Source organism: Hyaena hyaena, unplaced genomic scaffold (assembly GCF_003009895.1).
Source record: "Hyaena hyaena isolate Hyena2069 unplaced genomic scaffold, ASM300989v1 scaffold_550, whole genome shotgun sequence".
NCBI classification, from domain to species: Eukaryota; Metazoa; Chordata; class Mammalia; order Carnivora; family Hyaenidae; genus Hyaena; species Hyaena hyaena.
Window position 1 is genome coordinate 1,233,495 of NW_024081182.1, and position 27,236 is coordinate 1,260,730.

The 27,236-nt window shown below is 39.9% G+C and overlaps 1 protein-coding gene and 1 long non-coding RNA gene across 3 annotated transcripts in view; one reads left to right on the forward strand and one right to left on the reverse strand.

The window, feature by feature from the left end:
* Positions 1-27,236, forward strand: part of LOC120247852 — a 134,034-nt gene that overhangs the window by 61,203 nt on the left and 45,595 nt on the right. The window lies entirely within an intron of this gene.
* The window catches only part of GPR139 (G protein-coupled receptor 139), a 36,881-nt gene continuing 28,170 nt past the window's right edge, over positions 18,526-27,236 (reverse strand). Inside the window, exon 2 of the mRNA XM_039255912.1 lies at positions 18,526-19,460. Coding sequence (XP_039111843.1) covers positions 18,526-19,460 — 935 coding nt within the window. The remainder of the gene's footprint in view (positions 19,461-27,236) is intronic.

Here is a 27,236-nt window from a genome sequence, read left to right on the forward strand (position 1 = left end):
TGTTATAGATATGCCAGAACCACATAGAGACTTGTGATTAGAAAGATAGACAACAGTGAAGATAGAATGTTGTATAAGTTGATGTTATTTACTGTCATGTCTGGGTACCACATAAAAACCAGTCTCCACTCTCATGAGTGATAATTACACATTTTGGGAAGCCTCCGTGATTTCTTTAAAATAATTTTTTAATGTTTTTATTTTTGAGAGAGAGAGTGAGTGAGCATGGGAGGGTGAGAGAGAGAGAGAGAGAGAGAAAATCTGGAGCAGGTTCCAGGCTCTGAGCTGTCAGCACAGAGCCTGATGGGGGGCTTGAACTCATAAACTGCGAGATCATGACCTGAGCCAAAGTTGGGCACTTAACCGACCAAGCTACCTAGGCACCCTGATTTCTAAGGTCCCTTCTTGCTCAGACATTTTAGGATCCTTAAATACCTAATGCACCAGATGTTTTAACACATGTTGTCACCTGGTGAGGCAGGTGGAATTGTTTCGTTTTTAAAATGAGTTAATTAAGGCTTTAATGTGGTTTGTCCCAGGCCTTCCATGTCCCTGCTCAGCTTTCATGTCTGGGATCCATAATGGCAATTTCAGACCTTCTCCATTCCTATGCCTCCTGCCAGCTGCCATCCTCTAACTAGATGGTCATGAACGCCGTCATTCAAAGGGGAGGTCAGGTCCCCTTTTCCAATCCAGCCTCTTCTTTTCTTTTTTTCTGGTTCAAGAGGTATCTTATCTGTTCTCTGGAACCCCCTTCTGGATTCTCAGGGTCTTCACCCCATCAGTTATCCCCAGTCTTTTCAGCATTTTCAGTTTCTCTCCTCTATTGACTCCTCACCAACATTTTTTAGGGTATATCAGAAGTTCTTTCCTACAAATGGACAATTTATTGGGTGATAAGTAAGACTCCAAGGAAACAAGATTATTTGAAAAAATATCTCTTATACTTTCTGAGAATAATTACCTGTCTTTTGACAAGAAGTTCAATCTGGTAAAGGAGGCATTTGGCAAACTATAGATAGCCCCTAGCTCTGCTTGTTTGTTTGTTTTTTTTAATGTTTTAAAACATGTATTTATTTTTGAGAGAGACAATGAGAAGGGGGAGAAGGGGCAGAGAGAGACAGGATGTGAAGCAGGATCCCCCTTGTGAGCACAGAGCCCAATGCAGGCTTGAATGTGTGAACTGTGAGATCATGACCTGAGCTGAAACCAAGAATTTGCCACTTAACTAATTGAGCCACCCAGGTGCCCAGGCCTCTGCTTGATTTTACAAATAAAGTTTTATTGGAACATAGGCACATTCATTTGTTTATACATTGTCTATGGCTGCTTTTGCACTATAATGGTAGAGTTGAGTAATTGTGACAGAGATGGAGCATGTGTCTCTTGATCTCAGGATTGTGAATATGAGCCCCATGGTGAGGGTAGAGATTACTTTAAAATATTATTTATCATCTTGCCCTTTACAGAAGAAGTTTGCTGACCCCCAAGTAAGAGAAGAACCAGTTTGTATTTCAAGATGAAGTATTAATGATAGGCTGCTTGAAATTGACACATGTTTAAAACTATTGCCTGAATGAAAATGTGGTCACAGGCCAGAACAAACCATAGAGTGATGGTTCAATGTCTAGATTGCACACTGGATGTGGCACACGTTGACCCATCCGACTCATAGATTTTTTGCTTGCATTAAAAGATCTTGGTGAGTGAGGGCATTGTCTCATTGCAACAGGGTGTGTTTAGATGAACAAAGCTGGGCAATGATGATGTTTCATAACAGCACACATCCACTTAGTATGATAAGCATAGCACAGCCATGTGGAATGATGTCCAAGTGAAAACCCAGTGCCTTAATGCTATCTGTCTCCACATTGAGCCCACTTTTCCCTTCAAATGTAACACATTCATTTACATGTGCTTTTTATCTGGAAAAAACACATGCACTCAAATCTCAATTTGGTTATCATACATTCTGGATCCTGTGGTTGGCCAGCATGAGATGAAATAGATGGTTAAAACTTGGCTTCGTGTCTCAGAGTTTTGGGTGAGTTCTCAAAGGAGTAGGGAGGGGCAAGGGATCCCCACATTCTTTTTTAAAATGTTTTATTTATTTTTGAGGGAAAGATAGAGACAGAGTGAGCAGGGGAGGGTCAGAGAGAGAGGGAGACACAGAATCCAAAGCAGGCTCTTGGCTCTGAGCTAGCTGTCAGCACAGAGCCTGATGCGGAGCTCGAACCCACGACCTGTAAGATCATGACCTGAGCCGAAGTTGGATGCTTAACCAACTGAGCCACCAAGATGTCCCAGATTCCCACATTCTAAAGTGAGATGTTAGATTCTTTTGAGAGGACTTTGGCAGACCCCCAGTTTGGATCTTCTAGCATTAGCCCATCCCCAGACTTCAGACTATGGAGGGAAGGCTAAAGATTCATCCAGGAGCTGAAGAAAGTATAAAGTGAATAAACCAAAGAGTGGAAGTGTCTTTAGAGAGATGAGTTTTTAGGATTGTTGATGAGTTTCTCCCTCCTCTTCCCACTGGGAGCTAGAAAGGGGTGGTGGTAGTGGACTTAAAGATATCTTCTTGGGAAGGTTGAATCATATCCCCTGAAACTTGAGGAATAAAGTAACTGTTACCTGTTGTACGTATAATATCCAATCCAAGCCAAGCTGGAAGCCGAGGTGGAGATAAGGTTGCCTTTGCATTGCCTGAGTCACACAGGCAAGGTTGCTCTTACCTTACCATGAAAGGGAACTGGCTAGGGGTCATCCTCAAAGGTATGCACCCATGAGGATCATCCAGACAGAGAAGGTTACCTCAGCAGATGGGTAGACTGCCAGAATCCAACACCTGGGACATATAAGATGAGAAAGTTTGCTTAATGGAACAGTAGTAAGAAAAAAATTTATGATTTGTCTTCATTTGTACCTTCAGTCTCAGGTAACCATTAATCGATTTCTGTCCTTATAGACTTTGTTCTTAAAAAAAACATTTTATATAGATGAAATCACATAGTAATAGTCTTTTGTGTCTGGTTTTCTTCACTTAACATATTATTTGTAGCAAGTATTGATATTTTATTTCTTTCTATTGTTGGGTAGTGTTCTATTGCATGGATATACACTGGCTGTGGACATTTTTTTGTAGCATGTTAAAATGCTGATACTACCCAAAGCAGTCTACATATTCAGTGCAATCCCTATCAATATAACACCAGCATTCTTCACAGATCTAGAGCAAACAGTTCTAAAACTTGTATGGAGCCAGTAATGACCCCAAAGAGCCAAAGTAATGTTGAAAAAGAAAACCAATGCTGGAGGCCTCACAGTTCCGGACTTCAAGCTGTGTTACAAAGCTGTAATTATCAAGACAGTATTGTCCTGACACAAAAGCAGACACATAGATCAATGGAACAGAATAGAGAACCCAGAAATAGACCCACAAACATATGGACAACTAATCTTTGATGAACCAGGGAAGGATATCCAATGGAAAAAGAGAACGTTTCCTCATCAAATGTTGTTGGGAAACTGGACAGTTGTGTAATGTAATAGTATTTTGTTCCTTTCTGTTGTTGGGTTGTATTCTGTTGCATGGATATACATTGGCTCTGGGCTATCCCAGGTGGTTCTAATGTGTAGACTTAATGGACCCATTCAGCTATTTGATTATGAATAAAAAAAAGTGAAACACCAAGTCAACATGTTTAAGTTTTTCCTGGTTTATAAAAAAAAATAAAAGAAAACCAACCAATTTCCTTCAGCATCATGGCTCCATACAGTGAGTAACATTCTTCCTCTCAGTCTTCCTCCCTGACAAACTTCTTGGCCAGCTCTCTTCAGTTCCTCACCTTCTACTTGCTCCTCAGACTCTTGGTACCGGACTTCTGACCTGCCCATTGCTGTGAAGCTGCTATGTGTAAGGAAATGTCTTGGTTGTTGTCTACCTAGCCTTGGGGCATTTGTTTAGCTAATTACTTCCTTCTTCTTGAAACATAATGACATCACAATTTTATGATTTTCCTTTTAACTCCTGGCTGTTTTTTTTTTCATGAATATTTTATTTGTATTTGTTTTCTACTGCTGTGTAACAAATTACCAAAAATTTAGTGGCTTAAAACAACACATATTTATGATCTCAGTTTCTGAGGGTTAGGAGTGCAGGTACAGCTTACCTGGGTCTTATGCTAGGGTCTGAGAAGGCTGTAATCAAGGGATTGGCTAGGCTGCATTTGTATCAAGAGTCTTGACTGGGGAAAAATTCAGTCCTAAGCTCATCAAGCTGCTGCCAGAGTTCATTTCTTTGTGGCTCTATGATTAAGGGCCATGCTTCTCATTTGGTGACAGCTTGGGGGCAATGCCTAAGTTCTAGAGGGCCACCCACAGTTACTTGCCACGTGGCTCTCTCACAACATGGCAGCTTTTTTTGTCAAAGCCAGCAAGACTAGTCTGCTAAGGCAGAGCCTCAGGTAAGGTAACGAAATCATGAGAGTGACATCTGTCACCTTTGTCATATTCTGTAGATTAGAATCAGGTCACAGGTCTGTCTGTGTTCATAGAGAGGAGATTATATAAGGACTTGACTCACTGGGGATTGCTTTACCTTCCACATTATTATAAAATATAGTAAATGGAGAATATATATACTCATCTATTTAGTATCTTGGCATTTTTCCTTGTTTATTTCGGAGTTCTCTAATGGAATGAAACATATCAGTCCATGCAGTTGCAGTCTGTTGTGTGTCTGTTCCCTTCAAATTTCCTTCTTCTTAAGAAGTATTCATTATCAAAATTTGGGATTTAGCATATCCATTCATATTTTTACACTTTTTCTATAAATGTATGTATATACCCAAGGAAACTTAAATAAATGGAATCATATTGTACATACATGTCAATTTTCAACATTCTCTTTTGAGGTTTGCTCTTATTGATACCTGTAGCTTTAGTTCATTGATTTGCTTTGTGATGTAGCATCCTATTTATTTGACCATTCTCCTGTTGATGGACATGTAGGTTATTTCCAAGTTGTTGCTGCCATACCCATGTTGGTACCCATATCTTTGAGCACATGCATGAGATTTTTTCCCTAAAGTATACAGCTGAAAATAGAATCATTTGGTGATAAGGTAAATGCCTCCCTCACCAGTTGTTCTCTGGTTGCCCAGTTTCTCTTCAAAGTGCTTGTACCCATTTTTGCTCTTGTTATAGGCATTTGTCTTTTCCATATCCATCCATCACTTGAGGGTGTTTCTTTTAATTACTGTCAATCCAAGAGGTATGAAAATTGTTGATGTTTTAATGTCCACATTTCTGACTTTTAGTGAAGTTGGACATGGCATGTATGTATATATGTATGCATCATTCATTCATTCACCTTCAGATTTCCTCTTCTATGAACTGCCTACTGCCTATTCATAGTTGGAACCTTTATGATTTTTTCCAAATACATGCCAAGGTGACTTGACATGGAAAAGAGACCATTTCCCACTTCTGCTTAGAATGTGACCCTGCTTTAGCTTTTGTTGGCCTTTTCCTGGTGGCCTTTGTCAGCAATGGCAACAGGGAGGTCCTCTGAAGTTCTTCCTGTTTGGGAGACTTCAACAAGAAGGACCTGGGACAGTAGACAAAGAAGAACAGGGAAGACTCCACGTGGACACACTAGCTAACAGATTGAGAACATGTGAAATGACCACAGAGACTCCTTGAAATATTGAAAGGGGGACCCCAGGGAACACATAGAGGGAAGAGAGAAAAATTTAGGGAGATTATGATTAATAGAACTTAAAAATTTTTTCCAGTGTTTATTCATTTTGATAGAGACAAAGTGCCAGTGGGGGAGGGGCAGAGAGAGAGGGAGACGCAGAATCTGAAGCAGGCTCCAGGCTCCGAGCCGTCAGCATAGAGCCCGACGTGGGGCTCAGACCCGCAAACTGTGAGATCATGACCTGACCCAAAGTTGGACGCTTAACCAACTGAGTCACCAGGCACCCTAGAACATTTTTAATGTAGGTCTTTGTCCATAGGATGGTGGAGCAATGGCATATTTGCATTATTATACATTTAGCCTTTTCTGACTGAGATAATATGGCATCAGTTAAATCCTTTTATAACTTTAGCAGCATATGTATAAGCCAAAGGGGGAAGTTAACCTCCCAAAAGTGTTGCTGTTTCCTTAGGCAGAGTCTCTCACTATAAGTTAAGATCCTACTCACTTTCTTTTGGAAGGGGCTTACCATATCTACAGCTATCCTGGACTTGGTTGGAGATACAGTCTCATTTAATATTTCAGTTCTACCAAGAGAAGATGGAATATTTTAAAGATCTGGGACTATAGCAGAAAACCAGCAAAGAGAACCTTAAGGAAATAGTCAAACTTGAAGTAGAACTGCCATTTGGAGACCTATCTCATTAATAGAAATCTCAGGGAAGATGAACCATCTCAGTCCTCTTTCTTCTGGCTTCAAGCCCCACCTTTAGTATCCTTCCCAGGAAACCTTTTGTAAACATCTAGATTGGCCAAGTTAAGACAAAGAAGCTGAACTCTTTCTCCTACTTTTCCAGGTCTGTTTCCTTTTACCTTGTCCAATTTCCTGCTTCTTCCCCAGATGACAGTTGCTATGATGACCTCATTCTCAGGGAAAACCCTGTCCTTTCTTCTCATGGCTGTGGCCTTTCCCTTGCAGACTTCACAGGGACAGCAATGTCAGAACACATCACCATGCCCCAGAAATCAGATACACTAAGAGGGATACACATAACAACAGGGAGTCATTTCCTTACAGCCTCTTAAAAATCAGATATTTATAAGATTAATTTGCAATAACAAGAAGCTCTTGTCTCCAGCTGAGGAATATTTGTTTCCTTTCTCATAGCCCTAGAGACATACTTGACATCTTGGGGACAGGTCACCTGTAACAGCCCTCACCCACCAGTAGGATTATTTCCATTTTTCTCATCACTGGAGCCAAGTGATAGCAACGTAACAAGATGGGCAAGTGGCCTTTATGCAGCTGCCATCACATCATCCTGAAGGCTGAAGTTTCACTCCATCAATTAGCATTGGATGCAGACTGTTGGAGAGAAAGAATTAGGGTATAACTGGAGGCCACATTTTGTGGTATTAAAATTGACTGTGGAGTGACTGATGGCCTACCCCTAGTCTTCAGAATCCTTGATGCTCTATCTTTTGCAGGGACTGTCACTAGATGACTGCAGTGAATGATACGCTTTCTCCACTTTGGAAAGGAGAGAAAGCTGGAACATGACATGGCTAAACCTTTCTTCCCAACTGGCCTTGTCATTGCACAGGTGACCCAGTTTCCCAGAGAAGTTCTGGAATATGCAGTGTTCCTCTTGTTTCTATCAGGGGGTAACTAAATAATCCTAGCACTGTTTATTAGTAATACAGATGTGTTCCAAACACTTAAAAATACTATAAATAATTCCCACCATCCCTTTTCAAGTCAGTTCTGTTGTTATTCCTACTTTCCATATGACATAACAGCTCAGAGACTGGAGTAACTTGTCCAGTGTCATGTAGCTGGCAAGTAGTGGAGTCCGGATTTGAACCCAGATCTGCATGACCCACATCCTTGCATGCCATGAATTTGCTCTTGGGGGTTGCAGTGCCATGAAGGTGTCTGATATTGGCACCACGCTTGTTCACTCCTGAAAGTGCTATTTGGCAACCTTTTTAAAATCAAAGTCAATTAGAATTATTTTTGATTCCAGGGGCACCTGGGTAGCTCAGTTAAGCATATGACTTTGGCCCAGGTCGTGATCTTGGAGTTCACAAGTTTGAGCCCTGTGTCAGGCTCTGTGCTGACAGTTCTGAGCCTGGAGCCTGCTTCAGATTCTGTCTCTCTCTGCCCCTCCCCTGCTCATGCTCTGTGTCTCCCTCTCTCTCTTAAAAATAAATATTTAAAAAATTGAAAACATTATTTTTGATTTCAGAGCTTTTAGAGAACTGTGTGCTAGCAGTGAGAGATAGATAGACCAGGGCTGAGGCCTTGAAGATAGAATTATTCCTTTGGAAGCACCCAATAGCCCTAATTTGAGGACATGAGGCCCTTGAGGATCAGAAGGATCTTTTCTTGCCTTTTTTCTAAGTATTTTAACAGTTCAGAACACCTGACTGTCTATCTCCTTGTGGGTTGTGAAATTTCTGAGCCACATTTGTAAAATTCCCTGGGTCATGAGGAGGTGAGTATAGGGGAGACCATTTTTTCTTTCTAATAGTTCTTTTTTTCCCTAATCCAATTAATTTTTTTTGGTTTTTATTTTTTAATTTACATCCAAGTTAGCATATTGTGCAATAATGATTTCAGGAGTAGATTCAATCTAATAGTTCTATCTTAACCTATAACTTAGTAAGTGTTGATTTTACTCTCAGAAGTACTTGGAAGGTAACTTCTCTCAACCCTTCTTTTTCACTCTGCCCCCAAAGGAGAGGGAAGGCCTTGACCGATTTGTAGCAGCAGAAGAAGAAACATCATATATGTGAGAAAGCCACCTTACCTTTCTATTTCTCAGACCTCCAGAAAGGAGGAATTGTTTCCAGGCTCCTATCTTCTACACAGCAATCCTAACTGGGTTGAGGTCCAGGTGTGGCTTGCAGAGGAGGATCTAGAGGTCTGTCTATAACTGTCCTCACTGATAGGACTCTGCTTGGGGGACAGATATTCTGCTTGCAACTGTTTGGATAACTGTCTTCTATACAGTTCCAGACTCTCATGAGTGTTTGAGCTAAAATATAAACTGGTTGGGTAGGAAGTCCATTGGCTTTCAATTCAACTGGGTTCTCCAACCCACCCTTCCAGTAATAGAACTGATCATTGATCTCCACTAGTCCATTTCTTGAATAATTTCTCAACAGGTTCCACAGTCAGAGTGAGGGGGTAGATGGGTGTGATTTTTCAGTTTCCTTAATCTTCAACAGTGAGAAGTACAGACACTGTGAAACCTCAGCCAATTGTGGAAAGCCTGAATTAGGGAAATAGCCAAATGACAGATTATTTAGGAAGGCTGTATAGTAATTTGCCAGTTCTTACAGCCAACTAAGTGTTACCAGGTAGGCAAGTGGTTCTCAATCCTGGCTCTGTGCAGAATCACATGGCAAGGCTTTAGAAAATTTTGATGCCTTGAGCCTATTGGTCTCTGTTCTGATTTAATTCATCTGGGTGTAGAGTCAGGCCATAGGTTTAAGTTAAGTCTGGGAATCACTAAAATAAGAGAAGGACTGAAGGCTCCTTATTTAATAGTCAATGTTTTCCAAAGTATAGCGCTTATAACAAGGGGTGTGTGAGTCAATTTAGATGACAGAGGCTTGACTTCAGTAACATCTAAGCACATTGTGAAAAAAAATTTCCCTTTCTAATTTGTTATCAATCCTCCTGATTAGGTTAAGGACACAGTCTCAATATGGTGGTAGTAGGCCCTTAATACTTGTCTTTTTTTTTTTTTTTACAGAAAGAGAATAGATGTTAGTTTCAGACAGTTGTATAAAGTAAGAATTATTAACAATCTTTGGCCTTTTAAAAATGGTTTCTATCTATTATGGTAGGTGATACTGGTTTTCCATTTATGATAGTGATTTAAAGTTTTCCTTAAAAAGATCAATGGTTCTCCATTTTGGCTGTACATTAGAATTATCCAAGAACTTTAAAAAATACTTTCATCTGGGTTTCATGTTGGGTATTGGTATTTTCAAAAAGCTTCCCAGGGGTGTAAAACCAGTTTTAAAGTTCAACAGTGCAGTGCTTCTCACATTTTAATGTGTGTATGAATCACCTGGGATCTTGTTAAAATTCAGATGCTGGTTCAGCAGGTTGTGGTAGGGCCTGTGATTCCACAATTTTTACAAATTCCCAGGTGATACTGATGTGATGCTGCCATTAGGTGGACTGTGGTTTGAGGAACAAGGCCCCAGTGGAACTAGTGTTGTAAGAAATCCTATCTCAAATAGTTTAATAAAGTAAATAATGCCATACCAATTCCTTAAAATTTTTTTTTTTAACATTTACTCATTTTTGAGAGACAGAGTGCGAGCAGAGGAGGGGCAGAGAGAGAAGAACACAGAATCCAAAGCAGGCTCCAGGCTCTGAGCTGTCAGCACAGAGCCCAGTGCGGGCTTGAGCTCAAGAGTGGTGAGATCATTACCTGAGCCGAAGTCGGATGCTTAACTGACTGAGCCACCCAGGCGCCCTGCAATTCCTTTTTTAGTGAGAGGGAGCAAGTATGTATCTTTAAATGTAAAATTTTATTTTTTTACAGTTTTTATTTATTATTTTGGGGGAGAGAGGAGAGAGAGAATGAATTTGTCAGCACAGAGCCTTAACTCACAGCTGGAACTCATGAACTGTGAGATGACCTGAGCCAAAATCAAGAGTTGGATTCTTTTTTTAAAAACATTTTTAGTGCCTATTTACTTTTGAGAGAGAGAGAGAGAGAGAGAGAGAATGAGCAGGGGAGAGGCAGAGAGAGAAGGAGACACGGAATGCAAAGTGAGCTCCAGTCTCTGAGCTGTCAGTACAGAGCCCGATGCAGGGCTTGAACTCCCAGACCGTGAGATCATGACCTGAGCTGAAGTCAGTTGCTTAACTGACTCAGCCACTCAGGTGCCCCAAGAGTTGGATTCTTAACCAACTGAACCACCCAGGTGGCTATACATAAAATTTTCTTAGCAGATACTGCATTTCTTGCTCAAATCAAAGTCGTGGTCAAACAATTTCAGCACCTTGGACAGAAGCACAGGCAGTTGCTCTGAAGAGCCAGCCTCTAAGGTGGAGAAGGACCAAGAATTGAAATCTGTGTATAAGAGTATTTGCAAAACAATGTCATTGAAAATATTATTGAGGCTTTTTAAAAAAAAAAGTATATACTTTCAAAAATTTTAAAAGATACATATATGTATATTATATATTATATATATATACCCACATTCATGCATACACACGCACACACAAATATATACATATTAAACAAGTAAATATATAAATATATTTGCCTTACCTGTGAGTAGAGTCTATATTAATTCATCCATGAGCTTGCGTGACTGATTCTCTGCTCTGTCAGATTTCATCAGACACATGAATTGGGTCAGGAAATAGAACCATATGCTATCATGACCTGATGGTTTCTGACTCTTCATTACTGGAATTAGAGAATGGCTTTAGTCTAAATATCAGCTTTCGATGATGAAAAGGCTAATGGGAATAAGCTGCTAATTCAGAAGAGAGAGTATGGGATGTGAAGGAATTCATGTCAAGGTGGCCCGAAGAAATGGCTTTTGGAACCAGACAGGACTAGGCTTAAATACCACTCATAAATTACTTACTGAGACCTTGAGACTTTGCTGTGAGAATCTCTGTGAGACTTCATTTTCTTATCTGAAGAATGAAGGTAACAATACTTCTCTTCAAGAGTTGTTACGATGGTTAGGTGAAGTAAGAAGATCACATCAGGGTTGCCTGGGTGGCTCAATTGGTTGAATATCTGACTCTTGATTTCAGCGTGGATTGTGATCTTACTGTTCATGGAATCAAGCCCTGCATTGGACTCTGTGCTGATGGTGTGGAACCTGCTTGGGATTCTCTCTCATCTCTCTCTGCCCCTTCTCAACTTGTTTTCTCTCTTTCTCTCTCAAAATAAATAAATGAATGTAAAAAAAGATCACATCAATTTCTTTTTTAAAATTCTTCAGTGGCTTTTCACCAAGTTCCTTACCAGACCCCAGAGAGCCTCTACCTTATTTTGCTCTGGCCAGGCCCTCCATGCCTTGTTCTGTATCACTTTTCCCCTGGATTACTATGCTTCAGCAATGCTAGTCTCCTGTTTGTACTATGAGTGCTCAGGGTTTTTCTCATTTCAAAGTCTTTGTACTTTCTGTTTCCTTTAACTAAAAAGAAAGTCTTCATTTATAGTCTTACCACTACTTGAAGTCACCTTATTTGCTTTCTTGTATATTATCTTTCTTGCTGGAATGTAAGTACCACAAAGGCAGAAACCCTATATGTTTTGTTCACCAAGGAATCACTATGCCTAGAATAGATCCTGGAAAATGAACAGACATCATATGTTCGAACACATATTAGTCAAATAAGTGAATGATCATAAGAGTGCCTAAGACACAGTGGTTACTAAATAAGTGTCCAACCTCCTCAGTTCTCTCAGAAACATGTTCACGTTGACATATGAAGATGCTGAGGATTAATGAAAGAAAATTCTAACTGATGATTGGAAAACAAGTTTGTGAAGGTCTATAGTACATGTTTCTGGGAGTGTGCTAGAATATTATTAGAAGGAGGGCCTATCAACATCTAGGTCATATTACTTTAGGCAAGGGGATCTTTTGGGCCTTAATTTTCTTTCCCTTTCTTGCTTCCTTCCTCCCTCCCTCCCTTCCTCCCTCTTTCTTTCCCACCTTCCCTCCCTCCTTTTCTCCCTCCTTCCCTCCCTCCGTTTCTCCCTCCTTCCCTCCCTCCTTCCCTCCCTCCATTTCTCCTTCCTTCCTTCCTTCCTTCCTTCCTTCCTTCCTTCCTTCCTTCCTTCCTTTTTTTCTCTTTCTTTATATCTATACTTTGAGTGAAGTAACCTCCAAGATCCTCTCCAACGTTCACTGATAAGAAAATAAGAATCCAAGCTTTGCTGGTTATTCTGCAATTGCTGCCTGTCTCACTTCACCCTTCATCTGTTTTTCACTGTTTTGTGTCTTGAGGCCTGGCCACTATGGACCATATCACCAGCTCTCCCTTCTTGGCTGACTTCTGTTTGAGCTCTGCTGGTGGGGGCATCAGCACGATATCAGAGGGAAGGAAAAGAGAGATTGGGGATCTTCCACTTCTTCTCTGGCATCACCTCTCTGGTAGTGGTGTGGCACTTATTTGCTAGAAGGCTGTACCTCCAAAGCTTAGCCACACTGAGCTACAGTAACGCTATTTTCTTCTGTCACTCCATCAGGCCTAGAGAGGTTAAGACTTCTTATTTTTTCTAGTTCCTAGATATCTCAGTAGCTCTTGTTGGTTCCCTTAATCTTGATGAGACCATTTTTAAAGGTCTCCTTGGTTAAAAGCTTTTTATTGAAACTATATGAGTGAGATTTGTTTCCCTCCAAGACTCTGATATACAGTCCATTTGGAAATAAACCCAGAGTAGCAGATTCTAAGAACTCCCATTTGTGGAGTCAATAGACATCACTATGAACACTTCCCTTTTGGGTTTGATCTGGATCTCTCATTCTTGAGTTTCAGTCTCACGTGCTTTTTTTGTTCCATCTCCAGTAGAGAGAAATATTGTGTTATTACCATTCACTAGGTAACAGAGCTCTATGGACATAGTAAACTCCTCATGCAGAGAGTTGATGGGAAGGGATCTCTTCCCTGTGGCCCTGTTTTGCTCCTTTTTAATCAGAAAAGTTTTCTTTTTCTGGCATGACAGTGACACATTCTCCCAATAAACCCGGGAAATTCACAGTATCTATTTATCCCAGTAGACATGAGCTTCTTATCCCCCTTGTTGTGTCTGGCAAGTTTGTGGATTAATTGCACACCCTCTGTAGAGGCTGAGCCATCACATTTAGCTGAGTGCACTAATAAAAGGATTATTATTTAACAGTTCAACCTTCATCAACTCACTTTTATCCTGCCTTCCTGAGTTGGTGAACAAAATTAATGAGCATGCTGTAGCCATACCTAACAGCTTTTGCTTGCAACCTTCTCAGCAAATTCTTTGCTTTTTTCTACTTCCCTCTCTACTTGTAAGTTAACTTTCATTCTTCAAGTTGACACAGATAGATTGTGACAATAGTTTGTGGGTGGCTGTCAGAATTGATGGTGGTTTGTGTGGGAAATGCATAGCAAGTTTAAGAGCTGTGGTTAGGATTCCAGAGAGCCAACTTTAAAAAAATTCTACCTTAGAGGGAAAGGTCAAGCCAAATGTTTTAATTATGATGCAGTTATAATATATCTCATGCTTGGATGACCTGGGCTTGAAAGGTTGGAAAACTATGCAATATAACTCAAATCTAAAGAGAGCACAAAATAATGTGATCTTTTGGTGAGGGAGGGGATGAGTCAGAATCTTTCAGAGAAGGCAGTGAGGTAAAGTGGGAGGCATGAAATGTTTAGTGACTACTCTGGACAAAATCATTGACCTCTTTTGACCTAGTATCCTTACCCATAAAATAATGTGCAATTGAAGACTCTTTTTAGCTCTACTATTAATAATCACCCCATGGGGTTTGTACTGGAATTACTAGTAGCCATATTTTATGGAGAAGAAATTGAGACTCTGAGGAATTGAGAACATTGTCCAAGGTCACACAGCTAGGAAGTGGAATAGCCTGCAAAGTTATAGCCTGCTATAACTGACTCCAAACCTTGGTTTCCTGACCTTGAGAACTTCTATTTACCTTGAAGGCAACTGGAAAAAATTAAATTTTATACCATTTTCTATGTGAGGACCATCTTTTAGAGATCTTCAAGGAATTGTTGAAGGGCACCCATTTAGTAAATGGTGGGGCTGGGACATGAAACCATGATTGTCTGGCTACAACATTCAAGATATGGAAACAACTTAAGTGTCCATTAATAGATGAGTGGGTAGAGAAGATGTGGTGGATATACACAATGGAATACTATTCAGCCATAAAAAAGAAAATCTTGCCATTTGCAACAATATGGATGGACCTTGATTGCTTTATGCTAAGTGAAATAAGAGAAAAGAAAAGTACTGTGGGATCTTACTTAAAAAACAAGACAAAACAAAACAAAAAACAGTTTGGTGGTTGCCAGAGACGGGGAATGGGGGTGTAAAAAATGGGCGAAGGGGGTCAAAAGATAAAAACTTCGATTTATAAATAAGTCATGAGCGAAAAAAGGCCAAGCTCTTAGCCATTATGCTAGATTTCCACTTATGATTATAGCCATCATTGTCTCAAAGACATCCAGAGGATAAAGTCAGAAGAGAATTCAGATTTATCCCCAGTAAACTACCTAATTAGGATTCTAGGAAGCAGAATTCAGTGGTCTTAAATTCTGAAATGTATCTGGCTAACCAAGGGACAGGTGGGACTCAGGTCTCATTCTAGCACTAGCACAAAGTATAAGTAAAATGCTCATTTGAAAATTTCTAGTCAGAGTTTTTCCACTGCATGAAAATATATGCAAATGCCAAACACCAAGTGTGCACCATATTAGAATTTATTATAATACAAACAAGTCCAAACACAATATATTATCTAATTAAGAAAATATGAACATTTACTATTCTTCTATGGTAACATTATATTCCATTCTTTGAACTGGAATAGCCAACATTAGAGTCTTTTATTCACTTCACATAGGTCCCTCATGTTGGACTAGTAGGCACCAACTGTGCAAAGTAATCTTCCAGTTGCAGAATGTTTGCAAAATGGAAGTTCATACCTTCTCATGGTCTGTCTTTTATGGTTTGTCTTTCATGCTCCTCATTTCTTTCCCCATAGGACAGTTCAGTCCTTGAGCTGTCAGATTAAAAGACAGAGCATGTACATGTGTAGCATCACTGCATGTCCAACCAAGGACACAAATCACACAAGAGAGATGCTAGTTAACAGTCTTACACAAAAACCTAATATAAGGCAATTGCTGAAGTGCCGTCAAAAACAGCTCTTTACATGACAGGCTTTAAAATTCAAGGCTGTTTCCAAAACTGGCCTGAAAGAAAGGCTTAAGAGTTTTTTTCCTTAAAAACATTATTATTGTCCACAATTATTACTATAAATAATAATAATAAATTAAAAGTCCATAGATTATCTGAAACAAAATTTTAGGACATAGGTATTAACCCATGGGTATTCTTAGGCATTTTAACCAGAAGACAGAAACTCACTGGAATGCCTTTAAGAATCAGACCTCTTTAAATATTATTTATCAAAATATAAACTATAGCCAGAAGGAAAAAAGATCACAATACTACATGGTACAACTTCTATTGGTAAGAGAAGTAATAAATGAGTGTATGAGAAAAACATTCCAAATGCACACCCAGTCTTTTACTTTTTAAACATCAACAGTTTTTACATATAATTAAAAATATGGAGCAGAGAGCATTGAGATCCACATACGTATTTTCCATCTTGCATACATTCTTAAAGAGGAATTGCTTAATCTTTATAGCTATTGCACTGTGACTCATCCACATATAGCTCAAACTAGCATTTTTGAGCTATGTGCTTAAAAATAAATAAATAAATGAATAAATAAATAAATAAATAAATATTCAGTGTAGGTAGCCTTTGGTCACTGTTCATTCATAAGGGGGTGTGGTGGAATTGCATCATACACACACTTGATGAACACGACATATTTGGACTACACGTGCTTGGCAAAAAAAGAAACTGAAAGAGAAATGCAATTTCAAGGTTGTGGGGAAGCCTGCCCACCATTCCACTTGATGAACATATGCCCTGGGCAGAGTGTGACGTGGGACATACTAACCTGTTTGTCTCTCACACAACTTCCATGAACTTCTACTAGTGGGAGGATCTTGCTGCACCAATGTGATCTTAATGTTCTTAGATACATTAGATTCATACAGTGAAGGGAGTTCCCTAAATCCATTCCAACTTTGTCTTATCCTTGATCTAAGAAATCTGTTCTATTGCTGGAGAAAAACTTAGCTGAGTTAGGTTTTATAAGGAATAGAATATGGTCTCCATTACAGTTCCTTCCTGAGGACCTTGCAGAGGTAACTTTGGCTCTGCTAGATTTTTTTCTTTTGCACTGACTTTAGAATCTAATCTTTGGGTAAGATGAGACTCTACTGCAATCATTTAAAAGGAGTAGGAATTAGAATCATCAGGATTATCATGACCTAAAATTATATTGAGTTAGTATTGAGGGCATTGACTAAAGTTTAGGGCTTGTGTTGCACTGGGGCCTTTGCTACTAAACTCATTTATTGCAAATTTGCTTTAAAAGGGTAGACATGTCTTCCAATTTAGAACTAAAAATGTAGTAATCCAGCCTGAGGAACCAAGTGTTCCAGGAGGATTGTTTGCTTTTTGTTTGCTCACCAAAAATATCGTACAATTCCAAAATCATTTTGGGAGATTTCTTCCAGAACAGGGATAATTTCAAATACTGGGAGCTTGGAAGAGAAATTTTAAAAAGACTAAATAAGTGGAACTCCAGCATGGGCTTCCCTTTTAAAATACATTACTGGATACATAGAAGCCTAATATAATCACATGTGTGTGCATGTGTGTGTACACACACGAGTAGCAAATCCCAGGGAAGCCCCTGTTAATTACATCAGAGAGCTGTTCTTGCCTTGGACAGTCAAAGGGAGAACAGCTAAGTAAATTCATATTTTATCATTTTGCAAAGGATCTGAATTAAATAGCTCCCTGAAAACTGGTACCACCCTTTTTAGCCATATGCATCAAAGGGCAGACAAGCAGACAACATGGGCACCTTTCCATGTGAATTGTATCTGCGTTTGTGGCTGAATAGTATAATATCAGCTGGACTGTGGGGCAGAGCTGAGAATGCTTCTCTTCATACCTGCAGAGCTACAGTTCCTGACCCTTGAAAATTAAGTCCAGTTTGGAAGTCAGTTCAGATAAAACAATTTGGTGAGGGCTTCAGCAAGCAAGGAGGCAGGGTTGTCAACTCTACATGTAAAAGTCTTCTCCAGGAAGCTTGAGTGGCACTGCAGTAAGAAGCTATTTTGAATAAAGGGATCATACACAGCTGACATGGGATGGATCAAAACAATGGCAAGAGTGGGCTTATTTTTTTTGTTTTTCTGGGCTCAAGAGATCCTCCTTTCCCCCCACACACCAGGCAGGGGTCTTTGTTTTGGAGGAGATAGACAAAATCTATACATAATGACAAATAGAAAGCCTGCATTAGACCCAGGTCTGAGGGTCATAGTTGTGTTGGTTTGGAGCCTTTCCAAAGAAGCTCTGGCCAGAGTTTGGATGGGATTAATACTTGCTTGTCCCAACAGTGTCATTCTGTACCTTAGGGTTCCAGGGCCACTTCAAGACCACAACCTTCTCTAGGACAAAGGGCACCTTGGAAAAATCCCAAATCCCAGTGGTCAGCATTGTTAGCTGCTGGGGATGGCACAGGGAAGCGATGATTGACCTCAGCTCTTAGAGGAAGAGTGTAGACTCAGCTACCTGCTCCTGGGGCTTGGTGTGTCACATAAATGAGAGGTTCCCAATGACTGGATGGTGCCAAGGCAAAGTCACAGACTGTTTCTTTACTGTATGTCGTCACTGACCACAGGATGATGACACAACCTCCAAAGACATCTTCAGACTGGTAGGAATTCTGCTGTCAAGGGACATTGTGAAAATAAATGCACAAATGAAAACAAGACTGATGCTTTTCTTTCTTCTCTTCCATCTTTTCTCATCAACCAGTCTGAGAGTTGCTCAGTCTGTGGAGATAGGAAATCAGGTTAGCCCTTTTAAGTGGGCTACCCTCCCATCTGGAAATAGATTAGACAGAGGCACTAGTTGCCAAAACTGTGAGGTCATGGGGATACTTTTATAGGTTTTCCATTTTTGTCATACTGGTACACCAGCATCTTGATACAGTGTGAGTTGGCTGGTGAGATCCAGGGACTACTTGTTATGGAAAAGTTATGGTTGGTATAGAACTGTACAGGTTGCTTCTGGCACTTGAAGAAGGCCTTGAGCGTGGCGGCTGCCATAGTGCGGAACCTCTTGCTGATGAAGCAGTAGAGGAAGAAGTTGATGGCTGTGTTCAGAAGGGCCAGCATGTTGGCAATGTCGGACATGATGTGCACCAGCCAGCGGTTTTGGATAGGTGCCCCATAGAGGTGGTAGAGAATCATGATGATGCGGGGGGCCCAGAGTGTGGCAAAGATGGAGGTAATGGTAAACAAGATGGCAGTGGTTTTCCCTGTGGAGTAGCCACGGAGGCGAAAATTGCTTTTCCTCCTGAGCTTGTACACAATTATTGAGTTCAAGATGAAGAAGATGGAACATGGCACCAAGTACACAGTGAAGCAGTGAATCCAGATAAGGACATGATGCATGGAGGTGCTAATGTAGTCTTCAGTCCAGATGTTGGGCCACCAGTAGTAGGGGATGCTGGTCAGGAAGCAGGTGATGTAAACACTAACAATGACTTTTCGGGTGCGGGCTGGGTAGGAGACTGTGTGGTACTTGAGTGGGTGGCAGACGGCGATATACCGGTCAATGGTTAATGGAACAGTAATCCAAATAGAGGTGTGGATGGATGAAAATTCCAGAACTTCTATGATCTTATTGGGCACCTGAGGCATCTGCATGTTTAAGATGAAGTCTTCCAACAGGAAGTCCACAAACACAATGAAAAAGAGGACTAAGATGTCAGCAGCAGCAAGTGCCAAGAGATAGTTGTAGGAGGACTTCTGCCTTCTAGCTACCAGCTGAGAGAGGATGATCACTGTCAAGATATTGGCTGTGGAGAGAAGAGAATCTGGTTTATCTCTGAAGTGAGATGACTTTATTCGCTAATACAGGACCCTAGGCATGTGTTTATGGGCACTTCGATGGAAGCCTAAGGGACTGAACCAATGCTTTTGAGGGACAGTCTCTACAATACAAATTGTAGCTTATACAGCCATCTGGATACTATTTTGACAAAATTATATATGCATAATTTAATATTGTTGGAATAAAGAAACTATTCCTCACAATCATTGGAGGTGGTACGGTCATTGTCCTCACTTCAGAAATGAAGCTGGGGCCTAGAGGCTTAAGGAACTCACTTAAAGTCACACAGTAAGTGCTAGTGACAGGAACCAGACCTAGATCCCCTCATCCAAAATCCCATGCTTTTTCTTTTGTCCTCCCACATGCAGGAAAATATGGGGTGTTCCCAGATTCATGTATTCAGGTAGGAGACTGACCTCTTAAGAACCTTTTTTGGAACCTGGATTTTAGGACTTTTCCTTTTAATGTAGATTTAGTATTGAAGGAGCTGAGAAGATCATGACCTTCAGATTAAAGTTAAATTATATTTATTTTTAGAGTGGGTATAGATGGCCTCTGATTTATGATGGTTCAACGTATGATTTTCTGACTTTACTATGGTACAAAAGCTATAGGCATTCAGTAGAAATTGTACTTGGGATTTTGAATTTGTATCTTTTCCTGGGTTAGTGATATGTGGTATGAGACTCTCTTGTTTTGTTGGGCAACAACAATAAGTCAGAATTCCCAGTCAGTCACGTGATCGCTAGCTCTTAAAACTTATAACCATCTGTACCTGTACAACCATTCTGTTTCTCACTTTCAATATAGTATTCAAAAAGGTTTTGTGTTAGATGATTTTGCCTAACCATAGGCTAATGTAAATGTCTTGAGATCAAGAGACACATGCTCCTCCAACTGAGCCAGCCAGGTGCCCCTGGAAATGAATGCATAAAATTTCTGATCAATTAAAAAAAATGTCTGTCTGAATAAGACACATCTGTAAAGTTGTTAGGGACTCATTATAAAATGATATTCCAGTGGATAATATCTACAAGTCATTTTGCACATTTAGTCTCATTACTTTTTACAGTCAACACTATTCTATTTTGAAAACAGGAGTATCAGAATTTTTCTCTTTTCTGAAGTCTGGTGGCAGAGTTGGCATTTGAATCTCTCTCAATCTTACTTTTTAAAATTTTATACAATAGTTCACTTGTAAAATTGGCTTATAGTATATATATCCTGGTGCACTCTTTACTCCCATTAAACAAATATTAACATTTTAACATATTTGTTTCAAGAGTGAAATCATGCCATTTGCAGCAATGTGGATGGAACTGGAAGGTATTATGCAGAGTGAAGTAAGTCAGAGGACAGATATCATACATTTTCACTTATATGTGGATCTTAAGAAACTTAACAAAAGACCATGGGGCAAAGGAAGGGAAAAAAATAGTTGCAGAGAGGGAGGGAGGCAAACCACAAGAGACTCTTAAATACAGAGAACAAACTGAGGTTGGATGGGGGTGGGGAAGAGGGGAAAATGGGTGATGGGCACTTGCTGGGATGAGCACTGGGTATTATATGTAAGCCATTTTGACAATAAATTATACCAAAAAATATTTGTTTCAGTTCTTAAAAAAAAAAAAAGAACTGACACTGTAGATAAAATTGAAGTCCTTTTTGAAATTGTCCCAGGCCCATTTTTTCCCTTCCCTCCTTCTTTCTCTCCCTAGAGGCAAACACCATGCTGTAATCTTCAGGGCCACATTTGCATACTCTAACTTTCCTTTAGAGTGGACCATCCATTCAATATGATGCTGTTTCCACTCAACATTATGTTTTTGAGACCATATTGTTGACACATGTAGCTCTCATTCACTCATTTTAATAATTATATAGGATTCCATTATATAAAATTACTGTAATTTATTCATGTATACATACAGAGAGCCAAATCTGTACATATAGACACATGTCTATATATATTTCTGTATAATAGGCATGTACACAAATGTACATCTACATAATATGTGTCTGTATACACATATAGACATACGTGTATGTGTGTACATGCATGTATAAAACAGTGTACATTTAAGGACAGCTGGGTGGCTCAGCTGGTTAAGCCTCTGACTTCAGCTCAGGCCATGGTCTTGCAGTTCTTGAGTTCTAGTGCCACATCGGGCTCTGTGCTGACAGCCCAAAGCCTGGAGCCTGCTTCAGATTTGGTGTCTCCATTAAAAAAATTAAAAAATGAAACACTGTACACTTAAATTGGTCCCAAGATTTTGCTATTAAAAACTGCCATAGTTAACAACTTGATATGTGAGAGTTTCTCCTGGGTAGTGTATATGTAGAAGTATATTTATTATGCTCTAGAGTACGTGCATTTTTATTTTTACCACATACAGTTGAATTGTTCTCTAAAGTGGTTCTACTAATTTACATTCCCAACAGCAGAGCATGAGAGTTTCAGTTGCTCCGTATCCTCTCCGAATTTCCTGCTGTTGTTTTTGTTTTTAAGTTTGTGCTATTCTTGCTCTTCTTCAAAGCACTTTGAAATAATATTTTGAAGCAGTGAAGAGTTAAGGTGTTGATGATATTGATTAGCCAGGATTCAAACCCAGGAGCAACCCCCATGCTCTAAACCACTCTGCAGTATGAATAATCCAGATAGGGGTCGGGGTACTAAGCAGGTATATTACACTGTATGCAAAAGGAAAAAATAATGAGTAAATTCTGTTTGAAGTCACTGCCTAAGAAAAGAAGTCCCATTAAAGCAAAGTTCTTTGTATTTGTAAACCTGAAATTTCAAGTTTATTCATGCATTCAGCAGTGTTTTTGTGCATTGGTTCTGAGCTATGCCCTGGCAGGAGATGTTGAACAAAATAGACGTGGATGGTCTTGCCTTTATGGAGCTTAGAATCTTTGAGGAAAAAATAAGTCACCTGAAGAGCCACAGCACAAAATATGTAACTGGAAGCTATAAGTGCTATGAAGCTATAAGCGCTATGAGTGATCCATAAAAGCTTTGCTGAGGAAGTTATGTTTAAGCTGAAATTTGGAGAACCAGTAGGAAATGAATAGGTAAAAAGGGTGAGAGTAGAAAGTGTTTCAAGCAAGGGAAAGAGCATATGCAAAGGCCCTGAGATGGTGAAAGCATTAAGAGTTGGGTTTATTAAGGCAAGGAATGCTTATATTAATTTTCTACTTGCTTCATATACATTTTGCTCTTTTTTTTAATAGCATGCACATTTTATTTTTATTATAGAGAGAAAGCAAGTTGAGGAGAGGGGCAAGGGTGGGGGGTGAGAGAGAGAGAGAGAATAGCTTAATTAATATCTTAATATCCATGCTCACCATGGAGCCACATAGGGGCTTGATCCCATGACCCTGGGATCATGACCTAAGGTGAATGCAAGAGTTGTATGCTGAACTGACTGAGCCATCCAGGCGCCCCAAGAGCTCTCTTTTATTAAATACTCTTGCTGTGTTCTGTTGAAAAACATTCCAAAATGTTTTATTTATTTAGAAATCTTTTTAAAAAGTATTTAGCATCTACCTTCTGTGTGCACGAGCCAATGGTAGAAACAAATTGGTATTGCACACATTCAGAGTCTCCACCTAGAAAGTATAGAAAAACAGACAAGTAGCTAAGTACTAAAGAGTTAAATGAGAACACAGAGTAATCCAAGAGGGACTGGTGAACACACATGGAATGATTTGGGGGAAGGTGTGGGTCAAAAGTCTGGCTACTTTGATCTAATCATATACAGTCTGAGCTTCATAAATTCAAGCTGTAGAATCAAGTCTGATGGTTACCTATCAAAGCCAAGAGCATCAGGACTCTGGATTAAATGTGTGGTGTCTGGGGCTGGGCTGCTGGAGTTTAGTCCTGGCTCTACTGCTTATTGGCTTTTTGCCTTTGGGCAGATTTAGTCAATCTCTCTGTGTTTCAGTTTCCTTACTTATAAAATGGGGTTAATAAGAAGGGTTGTTTTGAGAATCCAGTGAAATAATTTTTATAAACTGGTTAGAACAGTGCCTGGCATGTGGTAAAGTTTTCAGTGGATGTTTGCTATTAACTGAGAGTTAATGTTAGCAGAGCATTTCCTATGGGCCAGGCTTTGTATGAGGTATTGGAGATGCAGGGGTTAACAAAATTCATAAGTTCCCATTTATCATTGGGCTTATTGTATGGTGAGGAAGACAGACAATAAATAAATATAAAAATGTACAAGAGAATTTCAGACAACATACTATCCAGAATAAAACCCAGAGATGAGATAAATTGATGGGAGATTATTTTTTAGGTTAGGAAGTGACATTTGAGTTTAATTAAGGATGAAAAGAAGGATATCTGCCATGAAAAGATTTGTGGGAAAAGAATTTTAGTCAGTGGAAATGCCATGTGCAAAGGCCTTGAGTTGGTAGTGAGCATGGTATTCATGGAACAGAAAGAAGGCCTCTTAACCGTCCTATTATCATCCCTATTTGAGAAAACTGAGGATTGGGTCGTTAGGTAATTTGCCCAAAGCCACAATCTGGGTAAGTGAGGGAGCCAGAAAATGACTCTAGTTCTGTCTGACTTACGGCATATCAAGTTCTGTGTTTATTTTTCGTCACAGGAAAGGGTTCTCAGCTGGAGGAAAGTGATTCCTGTGTCCTGGGTTGCCCCTGACTTAGAAAGGTGCTGTCATTTCTCTCCCATGTTCCTGCCTCACCTGCCAGCCTACAAGGAGGCAGGAATGCATAAATGCTGGGGTCTCCCAGAATTTTCTCCCAGGGGGAAAAATACTTTGTATATTCTGCAGGGAGTGACTCTTCATCACTGTCTTACTCCCCTGTTGAATGCTTTTTGAAGTGTGGTGCTAAAAATTCTCCACATCCAAGCTCTTTAAAAATATTTCAGCCCCATCTAATTAATGCTTTAAGTCAGGCAAGTCATTGACTCCAAACGAAATTGCTAGGTATTCATATTTGACATTTCCTTAAGTTTCTAGTAATTGCCTCTCTTGGGAAACTAACTCACAGACACTGAGTCTCCCATTTCTTTTGTACAGATAGATTTGCCCCCAAGGCAACATCAAGCACACTTAGGGGATCCTTGGGATAAGAAAACATGTGTGAGCCACAGAAACCTGGAGGGGAATGGAACGATGCCTGTGTATTGATTTTCTGAAAAAGAAATGAGAAGGCAGAGTTTTCAACTCTTAAGGTTTGACATTTGCTGTAATTACTCACATAAAGAAATCCCTTCATTTCCATGGTGGCACATGTTCCCCTAAAGAAAAGAAGTGGTGTTGACAGGGTCTGTGTGTCCTTAAAATAGGTGAAACAGACAAACAGACAAAACAACCAAAGAAACCCAAGTCATCACCTCCTGAAATTATATTTCTTAGCTTTTCTCTCAAACTAACCAGCCCAAGACTGTTGTTGTGGAAACCTAAAAGCAAGCCCCAGTGAACTTCACAATCAAAATGTCAATGCTTCAAAAAAGCAAATCCTTTCTGTCAATGGTGTCACAGGACAGGTTTAAGCTCCTGGGTAATAGAAAGCCCATGTTTTGTGATTACAAAGCTTCTTGGTTATATTCTTGGGGGAATTCATTTCCTGTACTTTGAAGCTTACTGTGCTCAAACTTGAGAGGATTTGGGGAGTGGCTGAAAGAACAACATGGGGTTGGCTTTCAGACCCCACCACCGGATGGTCTCCTGGTGCAGAGGGAAAGGGGCAGAGTTTTCCAGAGGTTATTTTCTGTGTCTGTGAGGACTATAAGGTTCCTGCAGGTTCCTTGGAAGAAGTAGCTGGAACAGAGCATTGACTAGGAGTTTTGAGTTTATCTCTCTCAGTTCTGCTAGATTTCCTTTTTTTCTGTTTTTGGTCTTTGAAAATTAGTTTTTTCAATTACAAAAGTAAAACAGATATTTGTAAAAAACGTAAACGTTGAATTGGCTTGTAATTATATTATTATTAGCTCATTTTTATTGAGCATTTACATGTAAGCATCTTACACACCATATTTCATTAAATCTTCACAATCACCTACGAGGTTGGAACTATGATTTGAGAGCATCAAGGTTCAGAAAGGTTAAGTAACTTGTTTGAGGTCACACAGCAAGCACGTGGTGAGCCAGGACGTTAAACCAGGCTTTTTGCCTCCCAGTTTACATATTTAACTACTACATTAGACATCAGAATGTTAAAGTCTGCCCAAATCCCATATTCCAAAGATATTGTGGTGCCTAGTCTCATAGATGGCCCTTGATGAACCACATGTCTGGATATTCATGCCTTTGGGTAGTCTCCTCCACTTGAATTGGAGCTGGTTCTCTGGTATACTTTTGACTAATAGGCTATAGCAGGGGTGATCTTGTATGTACAGGTTATAGGTGGGCCTTCTGAATATGTGCTCTTGGAGTGTTCCATTTTGGAACCCAGCTGTGAGAAGCCCAAGTCAGATGGAAAGGTCATGTACAGATTCTGGTTGAAAGCCCCAGGTGATTGCATAGCCGAATCCGATATTAATTGTCAGCCATTGGAGTGAGCCACCTTTGATGTCCAGCTCAATGGAGCCCCAAGTGACAACAGTTATTATAAATTATAAATGTAATTAATAATAATTACTGCCACACAAGGAGAACATACAATAAAACTGTTGTGCAAATTGATTTTTTTTTAGTTAGAAATAAATCATGGATTTTCACCCCATATGTCAGTAATATTTATGAAATATTCACCTATGACTGGACATTATTTATTTTATTTTTTGGGGGGCTACTATAGAACTTCATTAAGCATCTTTTTATATATCTGTAGAATAAATTCACAAAAGTAGAAGTGCTGGTTTAAAGGGTATCACATTTTTTCCTTCTTCCTCCCTCTTTCCATTTTTCTCTTTCTTCCTAAAGACAGCTGAGAAAATTTGTGAAAAGGGAAAGAACTCAAGCTGAAACTACAAAAGGATTTAGATTAGACACCAAGAGGAACTTTTTGATTATAATGGCTGTTATGTGAACAAAAGCAGGCCACTGATACCACAGTTGCTCAGTTCATACAGGTCTTCAGAAAAGGACAGAAATTTCTCTGCATCCTAAATTATGTTCTTGTGAATTTCACCATCCTTGGTGACTTAAATGCATCTCTCCTCCTTAAAGTTGTCTGTCTTTTGCACTGGAAGAGTTAGCCTTAGCCCTCATGTCCTCCACAAGTGCAAGGACCTCTAACATGTCAAGCAATTGAAATGGTGTTATTTTAGCTGTTCCTGGGAGATGCCCCAAGGACAGATTGTTAGGAGAAGCAATGTTTAAGCCTCCCAGGCAAGAAGTTGGCACTGCCCTTGTTTAGATCAGCTGGGGAGTGGAGACTGAATTGTGTGATGGGAATTGCCTCTTGGAGATCGTCATCTTCCTCACTGTTACCTGTTCTACTCTGGATCTTGGAGTGGAGGGAGGAAGAGGGAATGTCATGATGGTGACAAGACTTGGTGTTCAGTCTTTTGGGCCTCCGTGGATGGTCCTAGAGTGTCTTCAGGTGATTCTGCCCTGAGGGCTCCTAGGAGAGAAGCAGGGAAGGATTTCCAGAGGGCAGCTGTTCCATCCTCTGGCACTACTAGCTGTCCAGTGGCCATCCCTGTTTCCTCATTGTTCCTCTTGCCCCAGGCAGAAGCTTGGGAATGCAAATGTCTTTCTTGCATTTGGTTATTAGGGGCACAAAACTGACTGTGGACTAGTGAGGACAGGCAGTGGGTCCCTAC